Here is a 12,171-nt window from a genome sequence, read left to right as displayed (position 1 = left end):
GCCTCCGGACCGGTTCGGACACAACCCTATGGGGGTATACCAGGCGAAACAGGGAGTGTAATTTGCAATCTTCAGTGCAAGACAAGAACCCTCCAACCCAGCACGTCGGGTTTGCAGTCCTCCTTGTCCCCAGGAATCATGTGTCTCCTGCCATTTTTTGCGGAAGAAGAGGTAGAGGCACAATCCACCACCACAGAGTTGGGGGACAGATGCTTCAACAAAAAAATCATTTTCCTCCTCCTGGATACAATATAGATTCTCCAGACGTTTTGACGTTGGGGTGGAAGTTTGAAGGACTACCCATGCAGATTTGGCAGCTTTAGAAATCACTGGGATTTCTAAATCCTGTATACTTGGTAGGTGTACAGACTGAGTGATATGGCAGAGTTGACAAAATTATAGACAGGTTCATCAACATCCTGTGCTTACTCCTTTAGCTCCAGACCAAAGGCGGAAGCCATCTCTGTAATTTGACCATGATAGGAGCACATCTCCTTATGAGAAACATTGTCACTGGGTACCATCTTATTCAGCAGCTCATCTGGGTGCTCAGACAAACTCATGCTGGTTGTAGAAGTGTCAGAGTCAGAGTCTTCCATCAATATGACAGTCCTAGGTCCAGAAGGGAGGCCCTTCTTTTTGGGGACTGTTTGCATATTGGAAGAGGACGTGTCCAGAGTCACGGTTGGGGTGGGCTGACTCCTCAAAGGCCGGGGCGTGGGGACCTCCACCGTCTGTGTAGACATCAAGGAGAGTTGCACCGTGTGTTCAGGCACCATAGCAACATCTACTCTAGACAGCATGACTTGACGAGCCATGGAAGCTGATAAAGGTTGTTCAGGAAGAGGTGTAAATTGAGTGGCTATCGGAATCATGGAGGCAGAGGAATGATGCAGGGCTTTCCAGAGTTTATATTTGTAGTAGTCCCTGGGAAGGCCAAGAGACTGAAACTGCCTGTTAAGCGTCGCCCCAACCACCATCACAGATGAGCCCCTGGGTAGTCTTTGGGTGCCCTCCATGGATGTGGACTGGAGGTTTGCACTGTTGTAGCATGGCTTGGTATCAAGCAGATAGGCTGGAAGGCTGAAGGAGTCAAGTGTGTTGAAAGACGAGGTCGAGAAGGCAACATTCCTGGTGTCCTCGGGACAGAAAGGGCTGTACTGTCCTCATCGTTGTTGAGAACCTAGCTTAGGAAATCATAGAAGGCCAACACCAAAAGGTGTACTCTCATTCGAGTCAAATATGTTGAAGAGCCGCTGGGCATCTCCAGGACCCAGGCTGTCCTCGAAAGCATTGTCCTCGGTATCTAAAGTTATTGGCGAGGCCCAAGATCAAAGACCCTGCTGCGCCCACAGAAAAGCTAGGGATGGAGACTGCAAGGGTGTTCTCACTGGCGACAGAGCGGCCACGAAGTCGAACAGTCGGTACCATGGTCAACATCGAAACAGGAGTTGAGGCTGACTGCCAAGGTATGGTCACTGGAGGACTGAGGTCCACAACTTCTGGAGTCTCCAGATGAGACAAAGCAGCCTCTGGTAACGACTAGAGATTCAAAGGCAAAGTCATAGCCCGTGAAGCGCCTGTCCCTTCATAGCGTCTGGATTTTGTGCTCTTTCCCCCTATGCTTTTTGGGAGGAAGTGCGACTTCAGCATTGGAGCTCCAGTGCTGAGACTTGTGCTGTTTTTGATCAGTGGAATCAGAGGGAGGCTTTGGTGCCTTGAATGTGCTGACAGTTGATATCCAAGCAGTCAACGCCAAGGCACTCCATGTTGAGGATTTAGACTGCCCCTCTGCAGTCCTTGACACCATCGCCGATGCCATGCCCAACGTCGAAGGGACTGGGGTGTCAACAGGAGACTGGGGCATCTGTGTGCTGGGACACAGTGTGTTGTCATAAAGAGCAGCTCGGAGACACAGGGCTCTGTTTTTTCCTCGTCTTGTGGGAGAAATGTAGGCATATTTTACATGTAGATGTGTTATGGTCCTCCCCCAAACATAGAAGACAAAGTTCATGATTGTCCACTGAGGCAACTTTACCATTATACAATGGAGACAACATTTGAAGAACTTCTTTTTATCCACAGTGAACAAGTATAGAAAAAATGGATACTCAAGCGTATAGTCAGGGAAGGTTTCCAAGTCAGAGCCGTGAGAGCCGTCCAACAAGCCAAGATCGTCGCCGAAGAATCTGTCTGTTCATCGTAAAATAATAAAGTGTGTCTCTCTCTCTCTCTCTTTAAGCTGTGGGAGTACCCGCCAAACAAATTCTCCCAACTAACCCCAAAAAGGAAGTGAACTACCGCACAGATGCTCTGTGCGGGTTCAGCTAGTTAAGAAAAGAATAGTCAAGTCCAGTCCAAGTCAGAAGAATAATAAATCAATCCATTTGCTTTTTCCACAGAAGAAACTGTTCCTAACCAAGGAGCTCACTGTCCGAAGTGCTGATACAATGGCAGTCTAGCCTGCCCAAACCAACAAAGTGCACCATGTGCAGGGGGCAGGGCTAAGCACTTCAAGGAGCTGGTCAATTCTGCCCTAATGGTCCAGCACAGGTGCAGAACTCACTCTTATGAGTGCAATGGATCACGATCCAGATATCATGGAAACTACCCCTTCCTTTTATCTGGGCTGAAATGCCATCCTCTTATGCTAGGATTCCTTTGGATCCAACCCTATAGGTTTGAGAATATTTGCTTATATGCATTATGCTCAGTGCACATTTCAGTTAATTACATACTCTACAAAATGCACTCTTTTGTTCCTATTATTTTAATTTATATACCGCCTTGTTGTTGTATTTATGGTCTGTGGTTTGCAAACCATAAATACAACAAAGCACAATAAAACTATTTAAAACCACAAGTAAAACCTTGCATTAATGATCCAAACAGTTTTGTAATACAGGTGGACCTCGTTATCCATGGATTCCATATCTGTGGATTCGAGTATCTGCGGTCAGGGAAAATGACGCCCAACTTCAGCATATGTGAAAAAGGGGGAAGGGGACATGCCGACCTCACATATCTGCAGGTCAGAGGTAGCCAGAAATGACTGCTAATGAAAATAGCCACCATTTTCTTTGATGGAGCCACAAAATGGATACCATCTGTTAAAAAAGGGGGGGGGACAACACTCATTTTCAGCTGATTTTGGGGCACAACAAGACTCGGAGAGCAGTAGAGCATGGAAAGACGCTACCCCCTCCACCAAATTCGGCCAACCAGGAACCTAACCCCTGTGATCCCATAGGATTCCATTATTCAATATTCACAGTTTCCATATCCATGGCTGCAGCCTGGAATGGAACCCCCATGAATATCGAGGTTCTCCTGTATTATCAGCAGTTCCCTTGTCTGATACGGTATTCATAATGCAGGTTTTCTTACCATTTTTCACTATAATAAATTACACTCTGCCCAAACATGCCTAAATTATTCTCTGAAATACTAGAACCTAGAACATATGCAACTTATTTTAAATGTTTAGCCAGTTAAGTATGCATAATTTAAAGTACCTGAGAACAGCATCATCAAGCTCCTGTGGCCTGTTAGTTGCTCCCATTACAAGTATTCGGTCCTCTCCTGAAGACTGTACCTATTTCCCCCCCATAAAACAAGTTCAGGAATTTAGAGACAGAAAATTAAGCAATAATGCTTGATGAGGTAAATATCCTAAAAACTATATATTGGTATAGTATGTTGTTCTCAAAACCTGGGTCATGTGTTTATATATATATTAAATAGAACATGAACAAAATGGGTTATATTCAGAGTTGAACAAATGGAAGGAAGTTCACGTAGAGCAAGTTTGTCACTTCTCCTTGCCATAACAACCTTCTTGGTCCTTGAAAAGCTGCTCCTGAGGGTCAGGTAGTGGAGTGGTGGGCCTATCAAAGTTGACTCAGAGTGAAGTTTTGCTCACAGTGTCTCCACTCATTTTAAGTCACAGTAAAGTCCCCCTCCCCTCGCACCCCCTCCCAGAGGACCCTCAGATACTCAGCTTCTGGAAGGGACAGGGGGCTGCTGTGGGGACTAGGGCATGGAGAAGTTCCTTTGCATGATTTTTCTTCCATTCATGCACCTCTGGAAACTACCCTCAAATGCTGCTTTCTGCATTCATACTGTAGTATGCTACTAAGATTAATACTTACACCATCAAACTCTATTAAGAATTCTGTTTTTAAACGTCTACTAGCATCATGTTCGCCTTCTCTTCTCTCACATAATAGGCTATCCACTTCATCTGAAAAACAGAAGTGCCAGCATTATAACGTGATATGATAAACACATAACTAAAATACTGTATACTAGCTTAAACCACGCAGAGCATCCGCGTGCTAGTACTCTTGGTCATGGCTGCAGCATAGCTGGCACCTGTTGGCCAAGCTGCAGCCCCCTATCCCCAGAGACCTCCGAGCCCCACTCCTGTTCCTCCTCACTGGAGCAGCAGCAGCAGCTGACCAGGCCCTTCCTCGCTGCCACCACCAGCATGGCAGCTCGTTCCCCTCAGGCCGCTGACAGGCCCAGGCCCGTCCCTTGCCTGCCTGCCTCCCTCCACCAATGGCCTCAGGAGCCCCAAACAGCAGCAGTGGCTGACTGGGCCCTTCCTTGCTGCTGCTGCCACCACCATGGCCACTCGTTCCCCTCAGGCCGCTGACAGGCTCGGGCCTGTCCCTCACCCTTCCTTCTTTCTCTTCCCCTTCCTTTCGCTCTCTCTTTCTCCTCCACTCTCTCTCTCTCCCTTCCTGAGTTAACAAATCTTGTTCATCTTGTTTCCTCATCTAATCCACACAACGGCAGCCTCCTTCTCCTGAAAGGGCTCTTTCCTCTCTCATGATCCCTCTCTTCACAGACCCCTGCCCACTATCCTTTTATATAGAGAGAGATTCTTGTCCTCTACAATCAGGAGCATTCCGACCAGTAACAGTTGCATTCTAACCGACCTTAACCATCACAGGCCCCTCCTCCCTATCTGCATATGGAAACCCCACTGCCCAATCACCACGGTGCCACAGGCCCCTCCCTCTATCTGCATATGGAATCACCCAATCACTATGGTCCTTCTGCTCTCACAGGCTCCTCCCCCCATCTGGATATGAAATCCCCACTGCCAAATCAGGTGCTTCTGCTTGCAAACTCTCACAAGAGTTGCCATGCATGCGATTAGCCACGGGTATGCCTTAGAGAATATAGAAGATTTTATCCAAAACCTATTTAGAGCTACCAAATAAAAATCACTAATACATTTGGCATGAATATGTATACACAAAACTATTTTTCTCTCTGTGACTAACTTCACATTCCAGGCTACCACAATCTGGTACAACACAACCTATTTTTCAAAATATTGGAAGACTAATAAAATACAATTGATAATGGCAACATTACCTTGACACAGGAATATGCTTTTTAAAAAAGTTGATGTTTTAAATAGGCATGCAGAGCAACTTACTAGACAAAAATTGGAGTCCTACCTATAAAAATTATAGAAGGCTGAAGCTCTCTGGCTACTGCAAAAAGAGCACGCACCAGTTTCTCCCCTTCACCAACCTGAAATAAGAGAGTTTGCTTTAAGAAAACCAGCAATGCTTGTAACTGCTGCTCATTCATACCACCAGCATTTTTTAGAACAAGACGAGCTCTACTAATTTCACAAGCTCAAGACACCAACTCTGTTGGTACGCATGATCTAGCTCTTCACTTCCTTCCAAAAGACCCTCATTTTAATGACTAACACAAATAGCAATAGCAATAGCAATAGCACTTACATTTATATACCGCTTTATAGCCGGAGCTCTCTAAGCGGTTTACAATGATTTAGCATATTGCCCCCAACATTCTGGGTACTCATTTTACCGACCTCGGAAGGATGGAAGGCTGAGTCAACCTTGAGCCCCTGGTCAGGATCGAACTTGTAACCTTCTGGTTACAGGGCGGCAGTTTTACCACTGCGCCACCAGGGGCTCTTCTTTGCAGACTCAGGAAATTCACTAGTCTATTAGTCTGTGACAAGCGAAAAATGATGCCTGACGAGTGAAAAAAAGGTCGTATCAATATAGCTTGAGGAACCATCTGATGAGTAAAATATTTTGCCTGGCTGGTGAACTGAGCCAACACTTCTTATGAAACTATTCTCCTTATGTTAGTCCTAACATTTGTGTATAGCAACTTAAAATTATTTAATTTTAAATACTTTAAATTGTAATTAGGAACTTTAAGTTGTATTAAATACTGCAAAACATTGTTTTTAAAAATAGGTTGCTTACCTGTAATATGATCTCTGTGGGGATCCCTGGTCACTCACAATTGGGTCTTCTGTGCCTGTGCAGGGGGCCCTAGGAAGAATCTATAGCTCCGTTTAGGTGCTCACTAGTCCTTTAAGGCGCAGTGATCTTGGAACCTACAAAGCCGGCTGTAGAGCACCTCCTTCTTCGGTTCCTGAATCGGCCGCAGCAAAGGGATTGATGACATTGAGAGATAGAGAAGACAAGCCACAGCAGCACAGTTAAGTAAACATTTCATGTTAAGCTAGCGGAGGGGATGGCCAGTCAGGTGTTGTGAGTGACCATGGATCCCCACAGAGGTCACAAGTTACAGGTAAGCAACCTGTGTAGGGATCCATGGTCCCTCACAACTGGGTGAGTGAACAGCTCCCGTAAATAGGTGGGTGCTAGCAGTTATAATACTTTATGACCACCTGACCAAAACTGGCCTCTGATGCAAAGCACAAGTCCACAGCATAGTGACAGACAAAGGGCAGGTCTGAAGACCAGGTGGCAGCCCTGCAAGTGTCCTTCATGCTGATGCCCATGTGAACAGCTGAGGTTACCATGGACCCAGTGGAATGCGCCCTGATCTTGAAGGCAGCTGAACCCCTTGCTTCTTATAACAGAAAAAGATCAGTTGCACCAACCAGTTGGGCAATCTCTGGTTAAAAAGGGCAAAACCTTTAGTAACCCCTGCATAGGAGATGAACAATTTGCTAGAACGCCTGAATGCCTTTGTCCAATCTAGGAAATAAAGAAGACACCTGCGGACATCTAGGGTGTGCATAGAATGCTCATGAGGCGAAGATGGAGCACAGAAAAACATAAGGAGTATTATGTCATGGTTGATATGAAAGTTCAACACAATCTTAGGGCAAAAGGCAGGATCCGGACGCAGGACCACCTTGTCTGGATAAAATTTAGTATATGGTGAATCAGCCCTAGAGCAGTGAGTTCACTTATACGTCTCACAGATGTGATGGCCACCAAGAAGGCAGTCTTTAGGTATAGCAGCTTAATGGAGGACAACAACAACTGTTTGAAGGGAACCTCCGTCAGTGCAGACGATGGGAGAGACACAACTGTACCTGCATGGGGTGTGGTGGAGGGTTTACAGGTTGTCAATCCCTTTCAAAAACCTTTGGAGTCCGGGTGAACAATAACCGACTTACCATCCCAGCCCGGGGGGCGTGCAGAGATGGCAGTGAGGTGAATCTTAAGGGAGGAGTCTGAGAGACCCAAACCCTTGAGAGAGGCGAGGTAGAGGAGTATTTGGCGGATCAAAGCTTGGAGCGCGTCAAAATCCTTAGTAGACGCATAGGACATGAAACTCTTCCATTCACACCTGTAGACCTGTCTCACAGAGGTCTTTCATTTATCAAGATCTTGTCTAAAAGTTCAGCCTCCACAGTGTCAGCAAGAGGGTCTGAAGGGCATGGTGTAGGATTAGACCCCCTGGAAGGCCAGGCAAAACAGATAGGCTTTGATTGTTGGTAATGATGGTTAGTATTTGGCCATGCAGGGCAAGTAGTTAGCCAATTTGAGGGAGACACATCCGAAAGAGTAAAACCTCCACTCCATGAAGTCCAGTTTACGGCGTCCTTATCTACAGGGGCTGAATGTTTCCAAGCAGACTTGGTTTGCAGTGCACAGTACACTACTAGAGGATTCAGCGCTGGATGTTTGAAAAGAAAAGGGCAGGAAGTATCCTGGACCTGATATAAATCACCATCTTTTTACAAGCGAGAGTAGATGCCACTGGAGTAGACCAGGCAGCCTTAGAAGCAGCCACCAGGGATGGGAGCAGTGGTATCACAGTGGAATGCGCTACAGTTCCTGAAGTTCCTGGTGCTAACATCAGAGCAGTAGTCTTCAAAAACAAGGGATGAGGCAAGTACAAAGTCCCAGGCTGAGCCGATGGAGTCATGCCCCTCGGCACCGAGCCCAGCATCAAATGCAACCTAGCTGGCACTAATGTCGTTGTGGTTGAGGTCGTAGAAGTATCTCTTTCTTGTGGGGCTCTCCTGACATGGAGTGATGGCGATCATGCTTATGCGATCGCTCCCACTTTCTTTCCTGAAGTTTCTTAAAGGCAGTCAAGTCTGAAGTCGACGGTGCTGAAGTCGTCAAGGCCGAGCCGACAGTGTAGATAGGCCCAGCACCACAGTTTTTGGCGGGGATGGGGGACTCAGTCTTGGCATCCGGGGGCGAATATTTTCATACAAAGATGCCTTGAGGCAAAGTTCCCGACTTAGATGAGTTTTCTTTTTAAAAAATAGGCACACTTTACAAGCACTGCTATTGTGCACGTCACCCAAGCAGATAAGGCAATCAGAAAGCCCATCGGAGGGCATCATACCCTTACAAGTAGCACAGCGCTTAAAACTCTTCGGAGTAGACATAGTTAAGTCCCAAAAACAGTCCAAACAGCCAACAAGTCAAAAGTAAGATGCCTAAGCCAAAGGAGAAAACTAAGCAAAATCCAGAAACAGTCAGTGATCAGAAAGCTGAGCAAAAATTAGTCAAAAATAAGTCCAAAACACAAAGAGAATAGTCATGTAACAGTTCGTAGTCAGCCAGGAAAACAGAAAGATAAAAATAAAACTACCATCTCTTACAGGGACAAGGGAAAAGAGGAGCAGATCCTTCCCGAGGCAACGCAAGCAGCGGACAAGAAGGAGCTAAAGAGGAAGGTGCTCTACAGCCGGCTTTGTAGGCTTCGATATCACTACAACTTAAAGGGCCAGTAAGCACCTAAACGGAGCTATACATTCTTCTGGGGGCCCCCTGCGCAGGCGCACAAGACCCAGTTGTGAAGGACCATGGATCCCTACAGAGATACCCAAGTTGTATGAACTCTTAATAAATGTATTTATTTCATCTAGAAGCTATGCACTAACTTTTATTGACTTTGGTTTTCCTATCTCATTTACAAGAATGAGGGTGCTTCAGATGACAAAACTGAGAAGATAGGTTGAGGTAAATTAAGGAGGAAAAATGACAGTGAGCACAACAGCCCTATTCACATATTATGTTCAACACCTGTACATTCTGTGTACAGTGTATACACATACAGTTATTCACGCATTATATTCAACACACAAATAGTAGTCCTTTTCTTATCAGCACCCTACATTTAAGGTGGCCTATACCCACATTCTCTTTATAAATGAGCACATGTACAGAAATTCAGACAAAAGCATGTACAACCATACAACTTAATGCCTGAATATGACTCATGAAGGGGAAATACAGTGACTTAGGGAGGACATAGGCAGCCTGTGTTTGGGCCACCCAACCCCCCAACCCATCCAGCTGCCCTGGCACCATTTCTCCCCGCCCCCGTGCATGTGGCAGCAGCCTCCCTGACCAAGCAGCCCAGGGTAGGCTGCTCTGCCTCCGCAATTTAGCTGGCGGCTGCACAGGGCAGCCTACCCTGGGCTGCTCCGTCAGCGGGGAGGCTGCCACCAGGTGCCTGTGGCAGGGAGAGAAGGGGCGCATGTGGGGACAGGATGCCGCCGGGTGCCTATCATGATGGTGGCCCCAGAAAAACTGGAGGCGGCCCTGGCAGCAGCTGCCTTTGAACCCATGCACACAATTACAACTCTGCCCCTGGGGAAATGGGATAGCTTTGAGTCAGAAGACTAAGGACCAAACTAGACTTCTAGAGCAACCCATGGGTTTGTAGAGAAATAGGGCAAGCACATGTTTAACAGAGTGTGGTTTGGGGATCTCTACTTTATACCAAAGGAAGCATTCAGAGGAGCAGTGAAACCTACCCCTCCCCCACCTTACCTCAAGATGCTCTGCTGCTTTTAAGTAGTTTTCTCCCTACCCAGCTCACTTCTGATATTGGAGTTGGGCTGGAGGAAAACAGCTTAAAAGCAGTGGAGCACAACGAGGCAAGGCAGTGGAGGGGCTGGTGCTGCTCCCTTTCCCCCACCCCCTCCACATGCACACAAACACCTGGGAATTACATCCCACTTAGGCCAACAGAGCAAGGACATGTTTAAAACACACACAGTTGCCCTGAACATTCAGTTCAGGATTATTTCAGAGAATTAAAGGTGGCATGCAAGTATCGTTGCCCATGCTGTACACTAAGATTCAGCAACTGGCAGCTTATGGACCCAATCCAATTTCAGTCTGAAGAGCCAAGGAAAGGGGGTGGAACAGGAAGATCTATGGAACTTGTGCATGTATCTCTTCATTTACTGTTGTTCAGTTCTTTATTTTTCAGTTGAAGGACAAAGGTGTGGGAGGATCGCAATAGGATGCATGGAGAAAGGTTTCCCATCAAACGTACCTTCTCTCTCATCCCCTCCTCCCAACTTAGCTCTTACACTGTCTGAACAAGTAAAAGGGGAAATGTCAGCATAGAAACAAACACAGGAACATAGGAAGCTGCCATATACTGAGTCAGACCATTGGTCTATCTAGCTCAGTACTGTCTACACAGACTGGCAGCAGCTTTTCCAAGGTTGCAGGCAGAAATCTCTCTCAGCCCTATCTTTGAGATGCCAGGGAAGGAATTTGGAACCTTCTGCTCTTCCCAGAGCAGTTCCATCCCCTAATGGGATGTGCTCACACATCAAGCATCCCATTCATATGCAAGCAGGGTGGACCCCACTTAGCTAAGGGGACAAGTCATGCTTGCTACCACAAGACCGGCTCTTCACACAGCCACAGGGCAGTGTGTGTAGGATTCCCCTCCTTCCTCTCACTTAAAATAGCCAAAGGATATGGCAAGATTAATTGTCAAGAGACTCATCCCACTGGCAATAAGAATTTTCAAGGTTTTTAGTGTTTCAAAAGCCTAGAACTTGTTCAACCACAGGTAACAGTGGAACAAAACAACTCCCAAATTTAGCCTTTCCTAAGCTGTCATGAGATTACTAGTTACTAATGATCTTGTTACTAGGTCTTTTTGCCTCATTAACCCTGTAGTTTAAGCCATATCTCATTTTAATCATAAGAAGAACACTAGCGCAATGCACAGTGGGCAGCATCCAGACTAAGTCAGTGAGCTTTACCTGACTTACATTAGTCATGATGAACTTGTCTCACTGATTTCAGTGGTGCTTAGTCACGACTAACTAGTCTGGATGCTGTCCATGGTATCTTGCTAGTATTAAGGATATATCTTCAGTCAACATGAAACTGGTTACTATTTACAGAAGGCCAATAATGAAGTAGGTACTGTCATGAGATTACCCAAATAAGTTAAACCTTTTGTAAATCATGCTTTCAAATAAAGACTTTTTCTATACTGCCACTGTCATCAAAGCAGTTTAGAAGTCAGACTGAGGACAGGTATCTATATGTGCCACCTTTAAGAATTTTGGCAATCTAAAATGTTCCAGTTCTTTGGCTCCAATAGATCTCTGTTGGAGTACCCAGAATCCTGTCATCCTATTTCTGTTGATGAAGCTACAAACCCTCTTATTTGCAGCTCTGGAGAAAAAAGCTAGAAGCAAAGCCAGCAGTTGTCGACAGCTGTAGGAACAAAGAAAGGCAATAACTTCCAGTGTAGCAAAGAGCCTAGTGCAAGCATTGCTCCAGCTATGTTTGCTAAGAAAAACCCATTAATCAAGAGCTCCTGGGAAGTGCTTTTAGACACACAGCTAGAAAATGCAATTGTTACTTACATATTTTGATGTTAGACTTGCAGCACTTATATTAAAGAAGGTTGAATTTGATTCTGCAGCCACTGCTTTGGCCTGGAATTAGGGAAAAATGCAATTTAGAACTGCACAATACTACCAGGATTATAGGCTGCTCACTGAATTGTGCAACAAACTGAACTATCTCTCTCATCAATTCTCATGTCTTTCCTAGCAAGTTCCTAGTTCTCACTTAGTAAACTACCAGTCACAGTACAAATGACTATGTATTAAAATATATT

General features: G+C 45.8%; 1 protein-coding gene and 1 long non-coding RNA gene across 9 annotated transcripts in view; one reads left to right on the top strand and one right to left on the bottom strand.

Annotated features, from left to right (window-relative positions):
* The window catches only part of LOC128347710 (uncharacterized), a 28,259-nt gene extending 19,112 nt beyond the window's left edge, over positions 1-9,147 (top strand). Inside the window, exons 3-4 of one of the 2 annotated variants that reach the window (XR_008317669.1) lie at positions 6,330-6,504; positions 8,887-9,147. This is a non-coding gene — a long non-coding RNA (uncharacterized LOC128347710). The remainder of the gene's footprint in view (positions 1-6,329; positions 6,505-8,886) is intronic. The other variant, XR_008317670.1, reaches the window with a different exon arrangement.
* The window catches only part of SPAST (spastin), a 58,115-nt gene that overhangs the window by 12,192 nt on the left and 33,752 nt on the right, over positions 1-12,171 (bottom strand). For all 7 annotated transcript variants that reach the window (XM_053302633.1, XM_053302616.1, XM_053302626.1 and 4 more), the window contains 4 exons: positions 11,915-11,986; positions 5,475-5,550; positions 4,152-4,243; positions 3,516-3,595 (listed from right to left, as the gene is read on the bottom strand). In XM_053302633.1, the coding sequence (XP_053158608.1) occupies positions 3,516-3,595; positions 4,152-4,243; positions 5,475-5,550; positions 11,915-11,986 (320 nt within the window). The remainder of the gene's footprint in view (positions 1-3,515; positions 3,596-4,151; positions 4,244-5,474; positions 5,551-11,914; positions 11,987-12,171) is intronic.

This window comes from Hemicordylus capensis, chromosome 1 (assembly GCF_027244095.1).
Source record: "Hemicordylus capensis ecotype Gifberg chromosome 1, rHemCap1.1.pri, whole genome shotgun sequence".
Lineage (NCBI taxonomy): Eukaryota > Metazoa > Chordata > Lepidosauria > Squamata > Cordylidae > Hemicordylus > Hemicordylus capensis.
Note: the sequence above shows the minus strand (reverse complement) of the source record. Positions and strands in the feature narration are given on the sequence as shown.